Genomic DNA, 26,099 nt, shown 5'->3' on the forward strand with positions numbered 1-26,099 from the left:
TGGGATCTTACATTCTGAGTTGTGTTGTGGCCCTGTTTGGATTATTTTTCACTTGGAAAAAATTGGTAGCTGCAAGAACAACATTCTATCAAAACCATTTCCAGAACCCTCACCCCTTTTTTTCACCAAATCTCACAAACTCATAGTTAGAATATCCAGCAGAAGTAGCAGAAGATCAGTTTAAAACAGATAAAAGTAAATAATTCCTGACACAGTGAGTAGTGAACTTCTGGAACTTGCAGACAAGGGAATTAGTAGAGACAGACAGCATCAGGAGGCTCAAAAAGGGATTAGACAGATTCATGGAAAACAGTTCAATAAACAGATAGTAATAAACAGGTCAATAAACATCTAAAAAAATTGCCATAGCTTTGAGTCATGAAGGGCACTAACTTTCTACATATCTGGAACCTTACAATTAAGGTGCTTCAACTTGTTGAGAATGATAAAGGATGCCTGGATTGCTATTTGGTTAAGTATGGGAATGAGCGAGGAAGAGAAAGGGAATGATGTCTGTCTGAACACAGCAGTTGTTTTTCTGCCTAAAATCCATAAAGAAAAGAATGACTCTTAAAGGAATGGTTCACTGAGAATCTTACTGAGTTTGAGTCTCTACAGCTCTGGCAGTCTCTGAGAATGCTAGATTCACAAAAATGTCTTCAAGGTCCAGAACTGTACCTAAAATGTGTCTTTTACCAGGACAGACTAGGACCTCACTATGCAATGGAAGAATCTACTGCAGTATTAGTGCTCAGACACAGGAGGCTCTTTCTATATTCCAGTCCTCTTCCCCCCCCCCCACCAAAAAAAAAAAAGAAAAAAAAAAAAAAAAAAAAAAAAAGGGGGGCAGAGTATAGAGTATATGTTGTCTATATTGCTTAATGCATTTTAAAAAGATGTCAACATTAATTACTAGAACGATGTACTTGCCAACAAAATAATGCACAAAATGCATAATATTTCCCAACTCGCTTCCATGTGCAGTCCATTAATTAATGTCTTTACAAACTGAACCTTGTAAGCAACAATTTAGTCTTGATTCCTGTAAAATATGATTTTGAAAGCAGTGCTTGTGGTGAAGCAATGGAGATGCCAGCTGCCCTTTGGTACAATACTTGGTATAGTCTGGATTAGCGAACACTTTTTCCTGTACAAGGTAAGGGAATACTGGCTAAAATTTAGACTGTATATACAGAAAAGGCATTGGCATCTTGAGAGGATTTCATTCTCTTTAAAGATGGGTGTCTAATTCAGATAGTGAGATACTGGAACAGCTACAAATGGGTGAGGTAGATTGTGTCCAACAAAAAGACTATAATAAAAATAGAAAGTGTAAGTAATTTCATGTGCCAGACCATAGTAGTCAGGCAGAGAAATGGTTCCAGCCAATGCTATTTGTTTAGAAGTTACATTTTCTTAGTCTGCTGTTCTCTACCTGCAAAGTGACTTTGCATCTGCTTGAGATTTCAAGAGTAGTGAACAAACTTGTCTGTTTCCTGATTGAAAATCCACTTTGATTCCCTCTTCAGCTACTGAAACTTGTTAGAATTAATGCCATATAACATACCAATGACCATTGATGCTCTGCCTTGTAGAAATATGAAACATGAGATATGATAGTAAAACAAACCCTGCAACCTTTCTGATTAGTGACATCTCTCACAAGCAGTACTGATGTTTTTGCAGTCTTAATTTAAGAAGGTATTTCAGCCTGTGCTTATGTTTAGGCAAGTTCATAAGTTTCAAGCAAAGCTCTAGAGTGGAAATCAGTGAATATCCAGTGAGGATAGAGCAGCAACATTTGTGTGGTCATTGTGTGCATTCTGCTTGGTTATTCCAAAAGTCTTCATTGTAAATGTTTATTAAACTGTCTTCCCTCCTGTATAGGAGATCTTCCAAATGAACTGATACCTCTTGATCTGTGAAAGAATCCCTTAGGTATCCCAAAGGTATATGATCCCCAGGAGAGAAAATGTTATTCAGGATATATAGCAGCTGTCAACTGATTGCCATGGAAGATCATATAAGCAGAAGGCTTGATGACAATGTTGAAAAGAAATGATAAATAGGAATTGTTATGGAAACTTTTTGAGGAAAAGCCTGTACTTATTTTCAACTGTGATCATTGAAGTTTCTCCATGAAATTAATGACTAACAAAGAGGAAAAATGCAGAAATTTTGTTTATAAATTTTTTACCAATTAAGATTAGCCAGAGCAGGGTTTCACTGGTGTGTGTGGATTCATGCTTTGCCCAGTGCACTGTCTGTGCAGAGAAAAAGATTCTGAGTGTGTTCTCTCCTGTGTGCACAGAGCACTGTACCTGCTCCTGCACCCTTACCAACAACTCAGATACATCAGTCTGAACCCAGTATCTCCCTGCTGCACACAGCAAATCTAAGATAAAGCAAAGATTTTTTGATCCTGAAAAAAAAGAAAAAGATGAAAATAATTGCCATTAATAATAACTCCAGTGCATTGTTGTTTAGTTACTGTTTTTCTCTGTATTACTGTACCCTCTCATCAACTCCATTCAATTGAGCTGATATATCCCAAAGTGCTTTGGGCTGATGGTGGCAGTGCCACTGGTGGAAGAGCATTCCACTGTCAGTGAAATAATGCATGAAGAACTGGAAGCTCCAGGGGATATCTTTTCCATTTGAATTTTTGTGTTTGTTTTCATTCATGAAACCTGATATAGCCAGTCAGTAATGTGTAAGGTAGGACTCCCTGTTCTCCCTGTGTTCCAACTTCATGCTCCATTGCTACTCAGTAGTACTACAGAGATATTTCTGAGCAGGAAAAAGAAGGGTGAAGCCCATACCAATCTGTTAGAGATACTCTAGAACAGTGTGTTGCTGTAGTGAAATGGTGTGTGGCTTAGAATGAAATTACACCTGGGTAAATTTTTTTCTTTAAAGTGTTTTGTGAGTAATACGTTCCAGGTCAACATTGTTCGGTTTTAATTCAGATTGTTTTCACTTATTGAAAGTCACTTTTCACAGAAAAAAAGGTTTAACTGTAGGCCGCCTTGATTTTTGTGTTCTGTGTTGACAACTGCAAGGTATGGGTAAATTAAGTATTTGACAACTGCAGAATATGGGTAAATTAAGTATTTTCCTGTATGTGTGGTCATCATTTGCAACAGTAAGCTTCACATCTCTGTGGATTGGAGTTCCACCCTGAAATCCATATATGGATGTAAATGCCACGGATTTAGTGTGAGTTTGGACCAAAATTCATGAGGTTTATTGGCAAGTCAGGTTGTCACAAAGTTGGTTTTAGATTGGGTCCATATTTTTAAAATTTGTATTTACCGCTGTTTTAAGTCTTGGTGTCTTTGCATATCATGGAGCTTCGATGCTTTGTGATTTTTATTATGTATTTTTGCCAGCCCATATCCTGTTGCACATTTGGTGGGACTTCCACAGCAAACAGTCCCTCAGGAAAAGTCTGGTAGCTTCCCATGAAAAATTTAACACAGGTGTTTTAATGAAAATCTGTGAAACAAGTTGCAGTTTGAAATATCTGATTTTCTTAATCCTGGCGAAAGAGCACAGGACGTAGCAGTTAAGTACTCACCCCACACCCAGGTTACCAAGTGTTAGATCTGCCTCTGCAGTGGTTGCTGCCTCCCAGCACACGAGGAGCAGGGTGTTAGCTTAGCCCTAATGAAACCAGAGAAATATGCCTTTCTCTGAAAGCTGTGCTAGGTTTGTGTCGCGTTTGCCAAGAGCATGTACACTAAAAATTACTGTGAACCAGTTAACTTGTGCTAACATGTTACTCTGTGATAAGTTGTTGTAAACCAATTTGCTGATCTTCTGAATCTGTGAAAGTGATGCTGAATTTAACTTGACTTTGGATGGCTATATTTGAGCTGAGGGAGTTCAGTCTCTTGCTGTTTGTTATTGGCTATAGGAGCCAGGATGAGATCAGAGTTCCTTTGTCAGAGCAGTAGTGCAGCCAGAGGCTTGGGGTGTTATTTCAGTAACTTTATCAGTCTGATTTAACAAATTGATCTAAAATTAAATACAAACAAAACAACTCCAAACCAAATTTTAAAAACCCAAACAAACAAGTAAAAAACCACAATAGGTTGAAACTGACTACAGTGCTGGTAGGGAAATTATGTTGAGCCAGTTTTCAGAGATGAAAGAGGGAGTGAACACAGTCTTCCAGGACAAAGTGTCCAGTGGACAAAGTTCCAGTTCTCTCCATCAGTGCATTTTAAGAGAAGTTGCCTGTTGCAGAGGGATTTCATGATACCAGCTCATTCCCACTTAGTTCAGGTATTTGAAAACAATCACATTGAAATAGATTTTCCCCATTTTTCTCTCATTCTCTCTCTGTAACTGTTATTACAAGTTCTACAACAAATGTGAAAGTAATTTGTTCTTCTTTGACACTTATGAGAATTAAAAAAAAAATGTTGAAGGAAAACTGGTACTGTAAGACGAAACAGAAAAACTTGGGTAATTTGGGACGTATGTGACTTTTTTTTCCTTTGCCTTTTTCATAGTTGGTTAAGAAATGTACTTGTTTAAGAAACAAAGTTGTATAATAAACATATTAGTAATGTTGGAAGCAAAACATGTTTTCTTAATACATTGGTGGAATTATTCAAGATCAGTTGACTCTTCTGTAAATATGCCCTTAAGGTCAGGAGGACCTTTGGTTCCACTGCTGTACAAATGCCATTTGCATAAGTTCAAATTGTCCAGGTCCAGTTTTCAAACACAACCAACTTTTTGGCAGCATTTCAGACTTTATAATTGCATTGGATTGGTACTGATATTTGGGCTTTCTATTTTTTACATTTTTTCTATTTAGTAGCTCTTTTCATATTTTCTGTGAAAGATACAATTGAGCATGATCAAATCTTCCTTCTGTATTTTATGGGTTAATAGAGTCCCTTGCTCTCAGCCTCTTGATCAGAAGACAGGAGAGGCTGACTTCATCAGCATAGGGCATTTAGAAATAGATTACTTAAAACATTTTTTTAAAATATAAAACCTCCTGTGGCTGTAACAAACTGCAGAAAAGTGTTCTTCATGCAAGAAAGTTTGGCTCTCAAGTGGACCCCACTTTTGCTCTTTTTGATTTAGTACTGGAAAAAAAATCTAAATTTTTTGGGGGGGCTACAGAAAGGCTTATTCCTGAAGAGTAGAAAGAGATGCTTTTCTCCAGTTGGACAGTGTGCCGATCATTCAGTGATGTTCCAGCCTGGGAATGAGGAGGATTCCCCTCCTTGACCAGGAGAATGTGGGCCAAGGAGCTGCAGAGCATCCTGTGGTGTCCCATGCTGTTTCCTGCCTTGATACAAGGCACTGGTCAACATCCCCACAGCAGTGCTTCACTTTGACTTACTCATTTAGTAAAGCTTCAGCTGCTTTATAAATTAAGGCAGACATTATCATTTTTGAGAAATCTAACAATACCAGCCTACCAGATTGCAGAGAATAATAGCAATGACCAACTGTGCAGGTCAGAGGGGCTGTGAGTGTGCATTCGTGAGGACTTCGGCTCTCCTTTGAGAATTTCAGACAGAAGCTTCTATTAAAGTGCAAAGTATTGTTATTATCTTTGTCCTTTATACATATTTAAATAGTACATGATAATCATCTCTGTGAACTCTTAACTATTCATAAAGGTGGCTGTCAGTTAGAGGCCTGAACCAGTACTCCAGATCCAAATACTTAAAATGATAGATCATGTTGTAACCTTCTGAGAATTATTCATAACCTTTGTGTAGAAGGAGTTTCCTTTTAGGAGACAGGCTTTGCAGAAGATTAGTGAGTGGGGAATTTAATTGCTCTGTTGGGGTAATGATACCCAAGAATGGTGGAGAAATTTTGCCAACTTAAAGTAATTTTTGGAGATTTACCTGAGGGAAGAGCAAGAGGTAGGGGATGATGAAGGTAAAAGGTTCAACCATCTTTCATCCTTGCTGGTGAAACATCATCTGATCTGTGGCACAGGGAGTCCCTACAACTAGCTCCAGGTCACAGCTCCATCTACCTGTGTGCCCCCCACTGCCCCCAAAGAAAGGTTAAAGAAATATATGAAATTAAAGTTGTTTAGAGATAGGTTTGCTCTGAATCATGAAATTTTGAGAACTTCATACAGGTATCTTGCAACTGAATAATAAATTAGCACAAAAAATTTAGGTTGGAGTCTTCAGGTTGAGTGTAATGGATAGGAATGACATTTTAAATCACGAATTTTCCAGTCTCCATTGACTTCCCAAATACTTTCCTCTTGGGCTGTTGGATGTTCTTTGGCCACTTCTCCTTGACTTTAAGCAGAATTTACTGGATATAAAAAAACCCAAAACCAAACACACCATTCTGACTGAAAATTTAATCAGAGGTGTACATCAGAAGTATAATCCATGTGAGAAGTGTCTGCCTTGGCCTGCCACTGGTCAGCTGTGAGCTCAAAGCCACATCCTCCTCGTGGCCCAGCAGTCAGAAGAGACCATCCAACCCCCAGCAGCCCCAGGAGAAAGGAGAGAGCAGAGAGCAGACAGGTGGGCAGAACCTTTCCTTCCACAGCAGCATCACGCAGCACTGTGGGGTCTTTGCCCATTTTCCCAAGGGCTTTCCAACTGAGAGCTCTGCCTGCTTTCCCATGCATCTCCTTTGGAGCTCCTCAGGCCTTGGAAAGAGCAGCCTGTGCTTCCAGGCTCTGATGGGCTTGTGTCCTTCCTGGAGAATTCCACTCATCCTGAGTGAGGGCGATCCTGTACTCTTTCCTCTAGTTTATTTTACCCTCTTGGTATGCAGAGTATTCTTTGTTAATCTTCCTTATTTATTTGAATGTTAATTGGTCCTTGTTAATTTGGTTTTCTGTGCTGAAAGCCAAGGTCAACAATGAGTCCTTCCACGTTAGCTCTTAGTGTGATTACAAGGTAGTGCAATGCATCTTGGAAAAAAAGTAGAAAGAAGCCTTCCCCCTGTTTTTAATGTAACCTTTGTGTTAGGTAGGGGTTTGGAGGTTGAAAGAGAGAGAGAAAATGTATGTTCAGCGCAGACTGAAGGGGTCTTATTGATTGAAAGGGACTGTTAAATTAAAAGACAGTTGTTTTGAAAGCAAAATATCACTTGACCCCAAAGAGACAGGCAATTGCAGCCCTGGGGTTAGGTATAACAAGAGTGCTGGTTTTGCTATGGGAATGCAAACAGCAGGCCTGGAAAACAGATTTAGTTTTTCTCTGTCGCTTCGTTGTTTGTATATGCAACTTTCAAACTGCTGTTTTTCTTGCTCTAAGAGCAGTCTTTTCTGAGAACACCCTTCTTTTGGGCTGGAATGGCTATTTTATGAGATAAAAGTAAGAAATTTTGTCTAAAACAGATTCTGTTCCATGGGGCAAAATAAACAGAGCTATCATAACACTTTAAATAGTAATCAAATATGTTTTTCTGTTTGCACTCAAAAAGGTGGAAAGGTAACTTGACAAGATGAAAGAAGGAACCAGATTTGTGTACTCCCCCCTTCCCCAGTAACAGGTATAGAGTTTTAGAGAAGACTTCAAGGCAAAAAGAAAAAAGCATAGAATATACTGTTATGGTGTTATTTTTGTCTTTCATTTTTATGACAACTTATTTGTACTTAAAGGAATCTTTCCAAAGAGTTAAGAAGCATCATTAAATAAAGACTGTGAAATGTGCAATATGGCTTATTTATTTAAATGTTAATTGGTCCAACGAACACTTCTAATTAGCTCTATATTTGCTTAGCAAAAAGTTTTACAAATTCCAATTGTGAAAAGCAGCTATTTTGAGCTGGTAAGCATGTTGCAGAATCAGCTATGATTTTTCTATAGTTCTCAGCCCTTGAAGGCACAATTTAATTTTTCATGTATGCATACTAGCAACGGTAAACACTTGCGAGTGTAAAGAACCTTCTTTAATTAGCTGCACAACAATTAAAGGATTCACAAACTAAATTGAACCCTGTCTCTGTGCTTACTAGCTGAATTCTACCACCTGTCACAACAGCACTTTGTTCAATCTGTTATGCAAAATCATTATAGCAATATAGCTGAGGAAAAAAAAAGAGAAAACAGCAATTATTTCTTACTTTTCTCTTGAATGGGTTATTTTGGGTTATACTGATGTCAGGTTCATTGAAGCTAACCTTTTGAAATCTGTAACAGCATAATACTTATATGGCAGGCTTAGAATAGCTAAAAGAATATTTTGTTTTACCCTTTTAAGAGCAAGTGAGGCACATCCTGAAAGTACAGTACTTTCTCTGATCATTTGGAGGAAAAAAACCCACCAAAACTGTGCTAACTCCTGCAGCAGCCTGTTATTGCTCTTTGTCAGACAAAAAAATGACCAACATTTAATAGTACAAAACACCCTTTTGTTTTTAAAGGTTGTAAGTCAATATGAAAACTAGTTTTAAAAGCCACTGGTTTCTTAAAGTGGAAAAAGCTGCGCTTTAGCTTACCTGTCCTGGCTTCTGACATTTGTGATTCTTCTTCAGCTCTTGAAAATAAAGTAGCACATAAATATAATCTATAAAATACTGTGCTTACTTATGTGCTAACTTCATTTTTCCTTCAAGCAGAAGTGGCTGAAAATGAAAATATTTGCATCTTTACAGTAGAACTTCACCTCTCCTTTCGATTGCAGCTCTTTTGTGAAGGGAGCCCAAAGGACCATGTGCACAAGGACATTGGGGCTCCTGATTTGCACCCCCTGGACAGGAGTAAGGCTCTGGCTGCTCCTGGACACCTGGCTTGAGGTGTACAGAGCTTCAGGCACCATTTCACCCCTCTGCTTCCTGGCAGGGCTCACGCCTGGTCACCCCCTGTTCACTCATCTTCCCCCTGCTTTTGCTTTGAGTAGAACTGGAGGGCACAGCAGGAAAGTGGAAGCTTGTGGAAGGCCAGCTGGGGCAGGAGGTGGGCACGGGGCAGGGAGGGTGAGGGCACACATCAGTGCCCTGGGTCACCTGCCCCAGTGCTCCTCTCTCTCTCCAGCCCTGTGCAGGGAGGGCTGAGCTGCCCCCAGTGCTGCTTGTGCTGCTGAACATCCCCAGTGAAACCAGCAGAGCTTTTTGCTGTGTGAGGACGGTGAGGCTGCAGGTAGTGAGGAAGACCTGTTTAGGTTTCTCTTTCTTGTGCTGTGACAGCTGACAGGAATGTGCAGCTCGCTGCCAGCTCTGCTGTGGGAGAGGCACAGGTAGGTTCTGTGTGTGCAGCTCACCAGAGCTGAGGAGCTGAAAGAGAAGCTGCCTGCTGACAGCTTCCTGAAATCATATCAATAACATATTGTTAGCTCTTGTGATTGAAGCTAAAAGAGTCTGCTGTTGGATAAAGGATACATGATACGTGCATTTCATAAGCTAGGGATATAAATGAATAACTCTGCTCATTCACAGGACTTACATTTTTTACAGTATAATTTTTATACCATTGTCATTTTACAGTATTTTTGGGAAACCCAGAAAGAGAACAAAGGAGTTGTTTAATAACACCATGAGTTTGGTTTGTTTTCTGAAAAAGTCACTAGGAAAATGAAATTCAACCACAAAAAATTGAGAAAAATCTTCTTTTTTTTGTTACTTTAAGAAAAAGAAAGAAAAGAAAAAATAAAGGAAAACTACAAGGAAGCCAGATACTTTGATTTAACATGACTTAAATTCTTAGATAATTTTGCACTGAAGTATGAGAAGCCGCAATTTGCTCTATATTTCTACTTTTTGCTTTCTTGCATCAAATGAGAATAGTTAGTCTATTCTGAAGTATAAAACTAAGGAGATGAAAATCCTTTTAATTAGAAAGAAGTATAATGATCTCTGTATTCATAAGTGTAGGTGCAAGGGGCTGGAATTCAGAAAAATGAGTTTCTGCTTGGGCAGCTGAAGCAACACAGTTGCCCGAGCAGGGATTTTGTGTGGGAACTCCTGAGTGCTCTCAGCTCTGGGGCATTTGGGATTCAGTCCTGTCTGAAGAGGATCTCTCTGATGTCCCACTGCAAGGAGTAGGAGCCCACTGGGAGCTGCTAGCTCCTTGAAACCGAACCACCAAGCCTTTCCCCCTCCTTGTGTCTGGCTTTGTGTTGTGCTGGAGTTACCTGGACTCACGCAGGTTTGCAGCAGTGTAAATTAACATGGAGTGAAGCTTTGTACGAGCTGGAGAAAGTGAACACAAACTGCTTCTTTGCACAGGCTATTCAGGAGGCTTGGAATAGTTTCACTGAGAGTTCCTTGCGTTTATTTGCGTGTTGCATTGGAAACGCTTGCAGTAAAGCTCTGCCTGTTAGTCCCTGGTCCTTTTGATGACAACTGTAGCTGCTCTCAGCTTGCTGTGGCACTGAAGGCTCCTGGGATCCTGTCAGTCACTCCAAGGAGTCTGGTCAGAGCTGTACGTGGCCAGAGCTGGCTGCTAAGGATATATTACAGTTAGCAGAGTCCATCTCCCACCTGACTTTGCAACTGTAATTGAACTTGCCAGGGTCTGTCATCCTGTGATTGCATTTATCAGACTTTCTTTGTCAGCTTTCTTGCCACTTGCCTATCACCACGAGAGAGGCTGTCTTTTCAGCCAAGGGCCTGGAATGGTGCAATTAATGTCAAAATTATTTAAAGGATTTTTATCCTGCAGGTAGCTTTGAAATGTTACTGTATTTTTATAGCATTCCTTCTCTCCCCTGTTCACCTACCTGCTATGTGTCTGCCAAGTTTCCAGTGCCCTTCCTATTAATGATCAAAGCTATTGATCAGAACTGTTACTACTGTTTTGTACCAGCATTTAGAGGAAGAGGCAGGGCTATTGTGAGGCAGAATAATCTCACTGCAACAGGTAGAGAGGATTATAAAAGCAGCCAGGAAAATACAGCGGAATACCCCAAGTCAGTTACTTTTCGTAGAGATGTTCCTGTTTGGGGTTGTCTTCCTCAACCAGGGGGTGTTTTCTGGAGATTACCTGACCCCAGGGTGGATGTCTGAGCAGAGCAGTGACTGCTAACCACACCCTGGTAAGCCTGAGCCCCTTATCTCAGTGGGAAAGCAGCTCAGGAGGTGCAAGTTGGCCTTAGAGTTCCCAGCTCTGCTCTTGTGTCCATGACAGGGATCAATTAATAAAGTTAAATGACAGAAGCAGTAATATTTCAGTAAGAAAATGTGCAGACCGGAACACCAATGGAATAAAGGGGATTTGTGTTTCCTTCTGTTTAATTTTACTTGGGTGATAATTAAGTACATTTTTTCTAGCCTTCGTCTGTGTTGTGTTTCCTCATCTATCTTTTTCCACTTAATTTTATAAGGAGTATGCTGTTTCTACTTTTTGGGAGACCATAAACACAAGGAGCATTATGAACAATGTTTGTTCTGTTTTTCCTGCATCAACTTCCTCCTAGCATCCCTGTCTATTTCAACTTTCTCTTTAACTCCATCTCATTCCACTGAAACTACACCTTTCTCAGCTTTAAATTTTTTTTTTTTTCACTCTGGAAATTAGTATTAAATAAATATGATGAGTAATAATTAATCAAAGCCACTTGTAGCTAAGAATTGGCATGACTATCTAAATAATGTGTGGTATTTTTTGTCACCAATTCCATGGGTTATAGGGAGAGGAAAAATAAATCAGTTGGGTTGAGGAAGAGAGAAGATAGTATTTGGAGGTAGAAGGTATTAACAGCCAAGAATCTCAGTTATTAAAAAAACCAAAACTCTCTGCAGTATTTTAACAAAAAAAAGTTTTATACTGACAGGTTTGTCATGAGTTAAAAACACCAGTATTTTCAGCAGTCAATTATGTTTGATAAAGGAAAGCTATCTGGCATTCTGGACTAAGCAATGGGAGTCAAGAGCTCTGGATGGTGTCCCTGGCTTCTTTACAGAGGATGAGCCATCTATTTAAGTCAAGATACATGGCAAGCTTTTTCCTAAATGAGATGTGGAAATGATCAGTTAGGGATACTTAATTCCACAGTGCTGAAATTCTGAAAAACTTGGTCCCTTTACAGCCTTTGGGAGCACTGAAATTGGGCAAGTTACTTTTGAATTTCTACCTGATTCCATTTACATTGTATTAAGATGTTGGATATTTCTGTACCCAACAAAGAAACATTTAGCAGATGTGTCCCCTTCCTCTCTGATGACATTTTTTAAAATATTCGTTTCTCTTAAATATGCTGACCTTGAAGAGTGCAGCAATTTATCTTTTCATTCTCTCTGTATTTGTTCCTCTCCTTTGTTCCCTGTTCAATACTATTGGAAGTAAAATAAATGCAGTTGTATTATATATGTACTTTGGGAGCATATACTGTCACATGTTCTCGTTCATGTGCAACAGGTTATGCAAGGTTTAATGTAGTATTCTTTCTTTTTTCTTAGAACATTTCCTTAGGCACGTAGTTTCTGTCTTGATGTCATCACAGGTAGCCCATATGCTTAGTGATGCATTGTTTTGTCTACAGTCTAACTCAATAGCATGCAATTTGGAGCATCCTTAATTATCATACAAACCATTTTGTGATAATGAAACCAAATATGGTGTAGACTTGGCTGACATCTCTGTGATATTATTTGGCATACCAAATATTTCTGTTTCAAATATAGATTGGTTACTGCTTCTTCAAAACATGCATTCTGTTAATTAAATCTATACTTGAGACATCTTCTCACCCCCCAAGCTGCTATAAGTATTCTCTTTTTCCTTGTTCTGTATACAGATAGGGTTGGGTATGGGCTCTCTAATTTGACAAAAAAGAGGCTAACCTTGTGGTCTTTGAGTGCTACAACTGCAGTTGAGTGTGCAGTGTCTTTCCATATAACTAGGTCTTTTGTTCCACTAAAGAAAATTACTTAATTTGTTAGAGAGCTTTTTTTTTTTAGAGGTTTAACTGTAACAGTCTTTACCTAATAGACCTGGGATTGCAGGGAGGTGATTAATGTGAATTAGAGGATCTCTGTGACACAGGACTAAAGGACAGAAATACAGGGCTGTTGCTGTTGGCAATCCCACTCGTGCAATTTAATCCCTCCCTTAACCAGATTTCCAACATTTTGCATAAAGTTAAAAGAAAACTCTCATTGGACCATATACTTCTTTTTGAAACTCCCTTTACTCAGGGATGCTCTGTTTATGCATTTTCCCTGGTAATGTGTGTCGTTGTCCCTTGAAATCCATCTATTTATTGCAGTGACACCTACTGCTGAGAGAGCTGATCCGCAACAGGCTCGGTTACTGTTAAACTTGGCCAACAAGCAGTTCGTGACTCAACCAGCAGATGTTTCTGTGGCTCAGGTCAAAGGCAACTTATGGACTCGGGTTTTTTTGCTCTGCTCCTAGCATTAAGTGCCAGGAAAGTCAACACTAGGTGCAGACGGTTGACCCCAGCAGTAGCAGGAGGAACTGAACCAGGGCCCTGAGGATCTGCAAAGACCAAAGCATTAGTCTGTTGAGCCACTGTGCTGGCTACAGTCCAGCAGTTTCAGACAACTGACTATCTGATTGCATGCCTGGATTTTAGTAATGATTTTACATACTTATTTGATGACTTGTGTCCAAGCTTATGCTTCTGACAGGTGCCCTTGTGAACAAAATCTCGCTGGGCTATCGCCTATGAATATTTTACAGTCAATCATACTTTGATCTTTGGGACATATGTGCATTTGACATTATATTTAGTTGTGCACAAAATCTAAGTCTAAGCCTTTTTGAAATGAAAATAAAATCATCAACCCAGCATTACAGTTTTGGATTTAAATTGTTTCAAACTCTGCTTTGAGTTCTGTGGTCTTAACTCTTCTTTCTTGATCTCTTTGTAATTGGTTCAGGGGGCCTGATCCTCCTGTCTCCCCCAGCTGAAATGCTCTGCCTTTTATATGGAATTTGCCTGTGTGAGGAATGCAGGATTAAGAGGGTCAACATTATGTATCTTTTAATATTATATAATGGGTCAGAGCATTGCAGACTTCCAGCACAGTGCAGCATCCTCAGATGACAATAGGAGATTCAGAGCCCTTTCCATGCTGTAAAAATGACAAAAAATTAAATCATAAATACGCTTTGAAAAGTCTTCCAGGCATTTATTATTTTATTTGTACTATGTGATGGTAAAGTGGTTCATTAAAAGCTTAATTTTAAGGTTTCTTCAATCTGATGTGGATGCCAGTTAGATTAATTAAAGTGAATGATCAGATAGGAGCTACAGGAAATTGATCAAATTGGAGAGGGTTTAATCAGTTGTATACATTCCAAATTACATGAAAATAACAAATTTACTTTAAAAAATGCTGTTTCTAAAGTAACAGAAGCTTTAGTTTAATGAAGCATTCCACAAATAAGGCTCCAATTTGAATTTGGGTATCACTCTTATCTTTACTTTTGTCATCAAGAGATCACTAGGAAAAAAAAGTAAAATGAGAATCAATGTTTATAAGCTAAAAAATAATGATCCCAGATGCAACCAGTGCCTGGAAAAAAAATCGTGGGTGTTTTTTTTTTATTTTTTTTTATTTTTAATCTACTGAAGTTTCAGTACCAATTATTTATCTTTTTCTTCTTTGGATCTGATTTCTTAAGTATATGCAAGTGAAATAGAATAAATAAGAGGGAAAACAGATTTTGCTAAGTCACATGCAAAGTAGCAATAAATCAAACAGCTTGTCTGCATTCTTCTAATCTTTCTATTCTAATCTGTGAGTGAGATTTATAAATGACCTCTCCTCTCCTCTGTGCTCATCTTCCTAGATTGTGATCACAAACAGTTCACAGTCCTCCACTCCATGGGTGCTACCAACCAAAGACTGTTGTGGTGATTTATCTTCCACTGATCAGTTATCAGTCCCAAAGGCTGTGCTAACTAGAAAGTACCCTGCAGATGTAACAGGTATTTTAGAAAGCAACTCTCTTCTCTGCCCAGAGTGAAGGCAGCACAGCCTCAGCAAACAATTTTCTGTCTGCTAATGACTTTTGAAACTTCAAAATCCCTCTGCTAACCCTTCTTTAAGACATAAAAACTGTTGTGGAATGAGTTGGCTCTGTTGTTACTAAAGGAGTACTTTGTTTGGGAATCAATAAGCAGCTTGTTTAAATATCAGCCCCACAAAGCAGGCACAGTGTGGTCAGATGCCTTCCCGGCTGCCCCCTGCGTGGTCCCTGGCTGGGGATGGTGTTGGGGTGAGGCTGCAGCCTGCTGGGGCTGTGGGGTGGGGCAGCCCTGCCTCCCCAGGGCTCTGTGCAGCCTGGCCTCCACTCCTCCCTCTAACCAGCTCAGTTATTTCGAGCTATGTGAGCTTTGCAATGCCTACAAAACTTAAATGTGCTAATAGTGATAATGAATTATCGAGCTGGCCTTAATAACACTTAAATAAAAACAAATAGATAGGACACATTACCTGTAGGCCATTTTTTTTTAATGTTTAAAGACATCCTGAAACCATATATTTTCCTAATATAATTATATTATACCCCAAGGAACAGGACACCTACTTAACCAAAACTCCTATGAAGTCGATGCAATTACTCTATTTTGCATAAGTAACATGAGAATAGAATCTGGCCTGATGTTTATTTCATTTTATCAGACTGGATAATGCTGTCCTGGTGGCATTAAATGCAGCTGATCTCTCCCCTCCCCTTCCATGCACACATGTTTTTGTTAAAATCTAACTATTTACATCTATGTCTCTTAGCATTGCCTACAAATCAGTCAAAGAAGAGTAGGTCATCTATCCTGCCCTACTGTTTATATATTAATCATCTGGCAAATAAACTGCTCAGTATCCTACCCACCTCAGTAATATTTGTGATGTAATTTGTTTGGATGCCCAAATGTCACCAGCGTTGATTGTAAGAGATGAAAAAAATGTACTTGCTCAGCACACCAAGCTCTGGGCTAAAATGTAAGCATGAAATCTCTGGTTTATTTTTGTAATAATGTTTACAGCTGTTTAATGACCCTGAAAGGGTTCAGTAGTCTGGTGTTCTGTATTTCTTAACAGGAGTGTATTATGCTTATAACAGCCTTAGTTCAACTGTTTCTGCTACAACAATAAGAACAATATTTAATAAAAATTCAATATATATTCTGATCTCAGCAATACCTGTTTACGAGTTGCTAAGAACTGAAGGAGTCTGTATTGCAGTATTTAGAATTTGCCAACGGACCACAAGATAATGTAGATGTATGTGAATTTTTCTAGCTGGAAAGATAAATACCAGGTCTATATTCTGAAAGCATAAGTAACAGTGTGTGTAGCTCTAACTGCTTAGAGGATCAGGGCCAGAGCGAGCTTGTCGTTTAAACACGTGAGCTTGTAAAGCATTACTTTGCTTACTGAACTGTAAATCTTTTAACTAACCTAATCTAAGCTATAATAACAGCACAACAGTGGCTTTAAAATGACTGTTTTCTCTACAGCGTTGAAGAAGGGGAAGCTTCAGTGTGTGTGTGTCCAGCAGGAATGAACAGGTGTAAATGAGAGCTGAATTTGGTCCATCTGTTTACAAAGATAACAGGTGTGTGTCTGCACACATGTGTGTGTGCATATGTTTACATGTGTGCGTAGGCACAGATTTAGCTTTAAATTCTGTCATTCTGCTTGCCATATTTTTTCCCCTCTGTTTCCAGCAAGAGGAAGCTGAGCTTCTCCTATTACATAAATGTAGTTGTGATGACAGGCATTTCTGGTGTCATAATTGGTTTTAAATTCCCGTAATCCATTTCAAATAGTTAAATAAAATCTGTGTGTTCAATTGAAATGGCTAAAGCCAGAACTTTCGCTATTGATATCACAGGAAATAGTCTTGAGGGCAAAAATGTGAGGGAGATCAAAATAACTATTAGTATCATCAAAGGGACTTGAATGTCTCACTGTACCTTTATGTAGGAGATGAGAGAGTATTTTTATAATGTCTGTATCCCATTGTGAGTTTCATAAGCTGAGTTCCTCCTCAGAGGAGCACAATGCTGGGCGCAGTGCGTGGATGGTTGGTGTGGTGCTTCCTAAGGGTGCTCCTGCCCTGCCCAGTGCAGTGTGAGCCCAGCTGGGCTGGAGCCTGTGTGTGCAGCAGGGTCAGGTTGTGGCTTTTTGGCCAGAGCAACTCACCTGGGCAGGAGCTGAGGGTTTATTTGGGTTAGAGAGGGCAGCCCGTAACAACTCCTGATCCCCACGCACTCTGTACTGTGCCACGTCTTGAGGGACGCTGTCTTCACACACCATTTGAGATGATTAAAGGTCAGAAATTTGCTACATAAACTTCAACAAACATATTTTGAATTTCTTAGCAATCTCAAATTTGATTTGCAGTTCATTTTATAAACATTTGTTAACTACAGAGAACATTGTGCTTCTGTTCCCAACGCGAGAGATGGCAAAACATTCTGTGCTTTCCTTATATGAGAGATCAGGATCATGAAAATAATGTAATAGACTATATATTTAAAAATCGAAAGCTAGATGTTTTCCCTGCCATGGAGCATCACGGCAGTACTTGCAAATTGACATTTCCATATTTTTTATTTTTGAATACCTTGACAGCAAGGTGGGTACCATGAACTGCAGGAGCCTCCCTGGGGAAGGAAAGCCCCTTACCCCACCTGGTGTAACCCTGTCTGGTCAAAGATCTGGACAGGGATGATGGATAAAGAGGGAGAGAATGAAATTGCTAATTATTTTTTAGAGAAATTGGGAAAATTAGATTGAGTTATCTAATTCAGTGGAATGATTGATGAGGATGAGTTTTGTTCCTGTCTTGCATATGGATACAAGATGAGATTTTGGTAGGTTTTGCTGAAAAATACGAAGAGTGATTTCTGTGAGAGCGGAACAGTAGCAGGATCCCTGTATTCTGAAATGCTGTAACTGGGCAAGGCAGGAGGAGAAATTTCACAGTACTTGAAATGCCGTGGTTCTACTTTGCAATGAAACCAGGTTGGACTGAGGAAAAGGAGACAATTCAGAAACACAAGATGGAACAGGCCTGCAAGGAGCAGAGGCAGGTGAGGGTGGGAATGAAGTTTAAGTGAAGAACTGTTCATCCTGAGATTGTGGTGGCTGAATCCCAGAGACTGCACAGCTGATAGGAGTGGGTGGCATTCCGAGCTGCTTGTTGCTCACTAAGCAGAGGCTTTGCTGACCTTTCTGCATATTTAATAAAAAATGTATAACATTTCCTGTGCCAAAAGATCCATGTGTGGGGGTTAGACTCCCGGAACTTGATCCAAAATTATTAGACTTTAAATGAAAAATTATGGATTTGGTTTTCCTCTAAACTATTTTTAAAATTGTTTTATCTATATTCCACATTATATGTTTGCATATGTTTTTGGAAGACAGAAAATAGCAAAAACCAAAAAAAAAAGGAAAAACTTACCATGTTTCAGCTACAACTGCTGTTGTTACTTTATTAAAGTTATCTTTGAAAAAGAGTACAGAATAACTAATATCAACTAGGACTCCCCTGCCCAATCCAAATAACCATACATTTGAACTGATGCTTAGGGTTAAACATCAAAATTAATAAATTCCACTGGGATCTGTCAGCATTTCCAAACTTCGATAGAGCATAAAATGCTAGAATTAACTACCCAAACCTTTCTGAGCATGTAAAGGCACCAGGTCCTATTGAGATCAACTGAAAAAATGAAATTTAGACTGCATTTTTGAAGCTGCTGTAGAATAATGCTAATTCACAAAGACCTTTCTAAATCTTCTTTAATGTGTCTGCACATGCTATGCATTTCTTGAATTGTCATGTTCTCATTTGCCAACATGCCTTGTTCTCTCTTGGGGAGAAATAACACTGCTGGTATGTGGAATTCAGAGAAAGAGTAGATTCAGGTTTTGGGTTTTTTCTTGTGTTGTTATTTGGGAGGTTTTTGTTTGTTTGTTTTTTGTTTGTTTATTGTTTGGTTGGTTTTTTTTTAAGAAGTACATAGGCAATTATTCAAAATCTCAGTCAACTTCAGGCAATGGCAGACCTAAGCACAATTAGTTTTAAGTTGTTTAGTTAATCCTTTAGAACATGAAATTTGGTTTGTTCCAACAGTTAAGCAAACTTTCAACAATTAAAAAAATGAAAAGATGTTTGTGTATACCCACATTTTGAATGACTCTGGTCTGCTGCACAGAAAACTTGAATGGAAATTTAGAATTTTCCTTGTTTGCTACATGGTCTTGGGTGAACACCTGGCTTGACTATGTTCTCCTTCTCCCTACCTTTGGAAATCAGACACTGCAAGCTAACCTTAAGTGCAGTCCTTTTATAAACTTGATTTCTTTAATATTTTTATAAACAATGACATGTAAAAAATGGGTCCCCAACATGTGACCTGAATCAGAGGGCTTTTAAATTTTGAGAAATATCTACTTTATATCTGGGCAAACTTAGATAGCTCATGTTCATCTTTAGTACACATGAATATAACTCTTTCCTCTACTTCTTACAGGATGTGATTTGTGTCACAACCTCAGCCATCCTGTCAGGACCAAAGAGATTTCTCCTCAAAGCCCTCCCATGCTTTTTTTTTAGGCCCTGATCCTGTAAATACTTAATCATGTGTGGAACTTTGCTTTCAAGAGTCTCCCTTAGAAGTCTCCTGGACTGCTCGCACGAGCACAATTACATGCATTTTGAATGTGTGCCAGATCTGGACCTTGAATTGTCTATCAGTGGCCACTGTGAGGAATGGTGTCCACCCAGAGTGCCTTTGTAGAACACATAGTGAAAAAATGCTTTCAGCTAAAGCCAAAGAGAGCAATGGCCAAATTAATTTTTTAAGAACGTGTAGGATTCGGTAGTTTTGTGAGTGAATAAAGTGTCAAATCACCCCACTGAACAACAAAAATCTTAATGGTGTTCTAATATAACCTTATAGCATCATATAGTTTATGAATTAGTTATGTGAAACTTTATATTTTAAACTGAATTTTATAGATACATTATATCTGTATGGAGTAGAGAAGTGGCAAGGATGGATTATTGTGGACAATTATGCAGACCAGAACGGAGCACTCGTGTTTAACAAACAGCTTTGAATTCTAATTTTCTGCAATATACATAGTGTAGCTACAATTTGTAGTCATTACTGTGTATTAGGAAAGTTATTAAAATTCTTAAACTTGTTGAGGCTTTCCACAACACCTTCCCCAGATTTTAATTGGTTTTATCTAGTTCCATAAGAGAGCTCTTTAAAACAAATCAAAGTGTCTTAAATCACATCTTACCCATCGAAGGACAGAGATACTCCTTCTATAATCTGGCAAGTTTTCCTAGGAACAGAAATCTGAAGGTTCTCAATGATGAATTAAAAGACTTGGCAGAAGATAATTTGTGTGCCTTTTGATGGACTCAGTTTCAAAATGACAAAATAACAATGTTTTGTAACAGAAGGGTTAAATCTTAATCTCAGAGGTTTACAAAGCTGCTAGTCGCAGTCTCCTTAAAATTTAATATACCTCGTTAATGCTTACTTGCAAACACTGAAGGATTTTTATGATTATAATCATGTGTTACAGCACCTAGTACTGTTTCTAAGCAGCATACTAATCAGCTTAATGAGATATTACTGCACTTTTTGTTGACTAAAGCAAAATCCCTTTTATTGTTCTAAAGCTTGTCCTTTATTTTTTCCCAAAACATTATCTTGTTTTATTGTACACCAGTAAATATCATACCATCGGTTTTTTGTCAAATCATAAAAGTATCTTTCTCATTGTAGAATGTGTAATATATTGAATATGGTTAATGGAACCGAAAGTTACAAATGGATTTCTATTTTGGTTTTTTTTTTTTGCTGGCTTTTTAATGAAATTGGGAGAGATGCATAAGATTTCATTTTCTATAGATTTAGACAGGTGCAGTTTCACAAGAAGGACAAGGGAGGTGGTAAAAGCCTTTGCCCCTTCTGTAATAATTAGATTTTGAAATTGTCGCATATTTTAAAATAGTAATTAATAGTTCTTGGTAAACATGCAGAATTATGAAAGTACATGTATGATCAAAATTGTGTAGCACAGTTGGCACTTAATACACTTTTAATTGTTTTTACACTAATTCTTATGCATTATTATTAGTAGGTAAAACACCAAATGCAAACTGTACGTCAGTGATTCAATGCTTGTAACTCTTTCACAGTCTGAATCTCCAATATCTTCTGATTTTCAGAGATGGAGGAAGCTAGTTTGTGCCTTGGTGTTTCTTCAGCTGTGCCAGAAGCTGACGCCCATCTCAACAGCACCATACTCAATGGGCAATATTCCATGAGTCAGAAGCTGCACCAGATCACTTCCCAGCTCAGCCATGCCTTCCCGGAGCTCCAGAACAGGCAGAATCCCGAGGAGAAGGCGTCAGTGCCGCTAGAAGACAAAAGCCACATGTCCATAGCAAACCAGCCCATCAGCAGCCAGATGGCCCTGCTGGCAAACCAGCTCAACAGAGAGGTCGATACCAGTTTGAACGGGCGTGTGGATCTGCAGCAGTTCCTCAATGGACAGAACCTCGGGATTATGTCTCAGATGAGCGACATAGAGGATGATGCCAGGAAAAACAGAAAGTACCCCTGTCCCTTGTGTGGGAAACGCTTTCGATTTAACAGCATCCTGTCGCTGCACATGCGAACTCACACTGGAGAGAAACCCTTTAAGTGTCCCTACTGTGACCACAGAGCAGCTCAGAAAGGCAACCTGAAGATACACCTGCGTACTCACAAGCTTGGGAACCTTGGCAAAGGTCGTGGAAGGGTCCGAGAAGAAAACAGACTTTTACATGAGCTGGAGGAGAGAGCAATTCTTCGGGACAAGCAGATGAAGAGCAGCCTCTTGCAGCCACGACCCGATGTGAAAGCACAGCAGCACACCCAGCCGATGCCACTCGCAAACTGTAACCTGTCTGTGCCACCTAACCACAACACGCCTGATATTTCCAACCCTGTCCCCTCTCCAAAGCCAGTCAGTGTCCAGGAAGAAGTTGTCGCTCAGACAGCCGGGTTCAGATGCACGTTTTGCAAAGGCAAGTTTAAGAAGCGAGAAGAGCTGGACAGGCACATAAGGATCCTACACAAGCCTTACAAGTGCACCCTGTGTGACTTTGCAGCCTCACAGGAGGAGGAGCTGATCAGCCACGTGGAGAAGGCTCACATCACTGCAGAGTCAGCACAGGGTCAGGGCTCTAACGGGAACGGGGAGCAATCCACCAATGAGTTTCGTTGCGAGGTGTGTGGCCAAGTGTTTAGCCAAGCCTGGTTCCTAAAAGGCCACATGAGAAAGCACAAGGATTCCTTTGAACACTGCTGTCAGATCTGTGGGAGGCGATTCAAAGAGCCTTGGTTTCTTAAAAACCACATGAAAGTTCACCTGAATAAGTTATCTGTAAAGAACAAATCTCCTAATGATCCTGAAGTACCTGTCTCCATCAGTAGCATGTCCCAGGAAGCTCATGCAAACTTGTATTCCAGATATCTGTCCTGTTTGCAGAGTGGGTTTCTTCCTCCTGACAAAACGAGTTTAAGTGAACAAAATCAAATCTATAACAAAGGAGATATGCCCATGAAAGAGAAAGAAGTCTTGGGGAAGCTCCTTTCACCCATTTCTGGCATTGGCCACAGTATTGCTGAAGGGGATAAACATTCTTTATTGGGCTGTCTCAATCTGGTGCCTCCTCTGAAATCCAGCTGTATAGAAAGGTTACAAGCTGCCGCCAAAGCAGCAGAGATGGATCCAGTAAACAGCTATCAGGCCTGGCAGCTTATGGCAAGGGGAATGGCCATGGAACATGGCTTTTTGTCTAAAGAGCAGCAGATACAGCGCAGCCACGAAGACACTTTGGCAAATGCTGGAGTTATGTTTGATAAGGAGAAGCGGGAGTATGTGTTAGTAGGAGCAGATGGCTCTAAGCAGAAAATGCCTGCTGATTTGGTTCACAGCACTAAAATGGGCAATCAGAGAGACTTGCCAAGCAAACTAGACCCTTTAGAAGGCAGTAGAGATTTTTTGTCACATGGTATGAACCAGGGACTCGATTACAACTTACAAAGTCATGGAAACATAAAAGAAAAGCCAACTGAATGCCCGGACTGCGGAAGGGTTTTTAGAACATACCACCAAGTGGTCGTTCACTCCAGGGTCCACAAAAGAGACAGGAAAGGAGAAGATGAACTAATTCAAGGTAGTCTCGATGAGCGGCGTGGGTCTGGAAGTGATCAAGAGTCCCAGTCTGTCAGCAGGTCGACAACACCAGGGTCCTCTAACATCACTGAAGAAAGCGGAGTAGGTGGGGGTCTCTCGCAGACGGGGAGTGCTCAGGAGGACAGCCCTCATCCTTCCTCACCCTCCTCTTCAGGTATGATAACTTCTCCTTCCCTCTCTGCACTGAAAGCTTCATAGCTGTGCTTGAAATCACAGCCGCAAAGTAGTTTATGCCTTCTCTTGTCAGGTCGTTTCCTTCAGTCCGCAGGGACGTGGTGTTATTTGCCAGAACATCTGTGTTTGGGTTCCTGCAATGCCCTCGGGGTTAATTCTCAGCTCACCCTGTTCCCCTCCAAGGGCAGGTTTCCCAGCCTCTCAGCTGACACCTTCCCACTGAGCAGGGCTGAGCAGCCACCAATGGCAATGTTGCTTCCAGGGTCTCTCCCTCCAGGTTTTGGAAGGTGGTTTTTTCCTCCTCTTCTATTCATGGTGTCTCTCTTGCAGATCCTTCCCTGTCCTCCATTTAAAAGGGTGAGGAAAGATGCCTTCTTTGAGCTGTAGTTAATAAACAGCACCTTGGCTCACCTCTCTGATTGCCCTCGTTCTGACAACCATGTCAGTTCCTTAGCTGAGATATGTCCTTGCACCTGGTCACCAGACTGATTAAAAAGAGATTCACAAATACAAATTACTAACCTTTTGACAATCTGCTAACTTATGTGCAGATTTTAACTTGTATGAACCCTTCTGCTTAATCCCCGTCCGTTTGAAAGTACAAGAAAAATAGAAATTGGACTGAAACATTTTAATTGTATTGTATGTCATGTTAACTTGCTGTGTATAAAATAGCAAAGCAGGTAATATTTCATTGGAGATGTCTATAAAATATTGAGCTTCCTGGTACAATTTTTAAAGTTACTAGCCTATGACTGCTGAAAGAAAATCTCCAAGTAATAACAGGTAAGATTTCTGGCCTCATGTATATTTCCAAAGTCACTTACTAATGGATAGTAAATTGAAAGTTATATCTTCAGCCCTTTATAAAGAAAGCACCTCACTAATACTGTAATCATTCTGCAAGCCTAACAACAGAGGAAATCATGCCATAACAAATACTCTGTTACTAATGGCAACATTGATTTCTGCAATCAGCCATTAAGTCTAGAAAATGAAAGACAGTTTGAGGTACCTTAAGGCATTACATTGCCCACTGTTAAAGAGCTGCTAGCAGGCTGTTGAGGGTAATTCTTTTTAGCTTTTTTTCCCCCAGTTTCGATAAATATTTTAGTATTGGAGGCAATTCACTGTTACAGTTATTAAGTATGTGCCAGTTTACTTTTGTTGTTCTTGTCATGCTCCAGTATATTCTACTTCTGAGGCCAAATTAATATAAAAATAGTGTTAGTTTGCTGGCTTGTTACAAACCAGTAAAGAAATTGTTAAGACACATAAATCTGCGCTCCACATTCCACAGATTCCTATAGTACTTAATGCTGTTGTTTAAATACCCATGAAACACAGTCTACTCTTAGAGTCAGAGCCTCGTTTACAATTTATTACTGGTGAGACACATTAGAAAATTCTGTGTAGGAACAAGGCTAACAGGCGAGAGCTAATTTCATACTATATATAGTTGTTGAGATTGTTTTAAGAGGATTGAAAATATGTCAGGGTGAAGAAGATTATTTTTCTAACTTTCACTTTTAAAAAATCCTACACATTGCAGGGGGAGTATGGGGAAACACTCGTCTCTATTATAAAAAGTGTCACTTTTGTTTTGCAATGTCATAGAGCAATCAAAAATAAAAGATCCTGAGATTGTTCAAATTCTGTCCGAAGCCTTTCAAGGCTGTCAGGAAAAGTTTTGAAAAACAGAGTCCCTGAGTGAGGTTGAACTGATAGAGATTGAAGAGGATTCGAAACAATGCATGTGAAAGTTGGTGTGTTTTGAGTGCCCCGAAAACTTTAATTCCAAGTGTTCTGGTTCGTTAAATGTATTGTTGTGGGAAGATTTTCCTGTCTTCAGAGGCAAAATCCCTGCAGTGTTCTCTTCATGGCCACTAATTTGAAATTATTTTTAACTTGAACTACCATTTATATAAAGTTTTGTTTTCACACCTGATGCATTTATATCAAAGCATGTGAAAATGAAAGCAAAATATATGCAGTAACAGTTGCTGAAAGTATGTTTGTTTTTACTGAAGAAAATAATACCTTTTATATTGATATCTGATTGTCTCCTTTAGTTACTAGTAAATGTAAGTAGGCTCTCAGTGTCATGAATCCTATCAGGGAAAGTGTGTAGGTTTGTATAACTTTTTAATCAGATGAAAGGATGAGAGTATTAAATTTTAACAGGAAAAAATCTAAGTATTGTTTAGTACTTGAAAGTTAAATTTTATTGCCTTGTTGCTGTTGGAACTGTTCATCACTATGGTATTTTATTACTACCTGTGAAAGTAGACCTGTAGAATATAAAGAAATCAGATTTTTTTTTTGCTTAGTGTAGAATTAAGTAGTCATTGAATCTTCTATTAAGAAATTACTGCAAAACACAGTTTTACAAATTTCTCAGACTGAGTAACAATGTCTCAAAACTTAATTTGCATCACTTGATTCTTTTTTGTTGAAAACTGGGTCAGTAGGGCCTGAGAAACTATTTTTTCAGATCTTAACCAATGAATTCTTCTTTATAAATTGGTGCTCTTAACATGATAGTAGTTCTGAATTCATCATAAAAACCTTTTTACACAGTGCCTCTTAGAACAGATCTCCAGAAGAAGGCTTACAATGAGTGGCAGAGAAGTCTTTGTTATCTGATGTAATTCTTTGCAAAGGAGGATTGGGAATGGAGTGCCTGTTTAAAAATGTCTAGCTCAGGCTGAGAAGAAGAAAGGGTCAAGTTTGCAATCAAACAGTTATTGCAGAGATGTGTGACTGTCAC

The 26,099-nt window shown here is 39.3% G+C and overlaps 1 protein-coding gene across 6 annotated transcripts in view; it reads left to right on the forward strand.

Annotated features, from left to right (window-relative positions):
* ZNF536 (zinc finger protein 536) overlaps positions 1-26,099 on the forward strand; it is a 338,513-nt gene that overhangs the window by 136,455 nt on the left and 175,959 nt on the right. For 5 of the 6 annotated variants that reach the window (XM_085071957.1, XM_085071959.1, XM_085071956.1 and 2 more), the window contains one exon: positions 21,138-23,309. In XM_085071957.1, the coding sequence (XP_084928083.1) occupies positions 21,140-23,309 (2,170 nt within the window). In that variant the 5' untranslated portion in view covers positions 21,138-21,139. Of the gene's footprint in view, positions 1-16,399; positions 16,488-21,137; positions 23,310-26,099 lie in introns of those variants that run through there. The other variant, XM_085071960.1, reaches the window with a different exon arrangement.

Source organism: Lichenostomus cassidix, chromosome 11, assembly GCF_008360975.1.
Source record: "Lichenostomus cassidix isolate B80296 chromosome 11, HeHo_3.0, whole genome shotgun sequence".
Lineage (NCBI taxonomy): Eukaryota > Metazoa > Chordata > Aves > Passeriformes > Meliphagidae > Lichenostomus > Lichenostomus cassidix.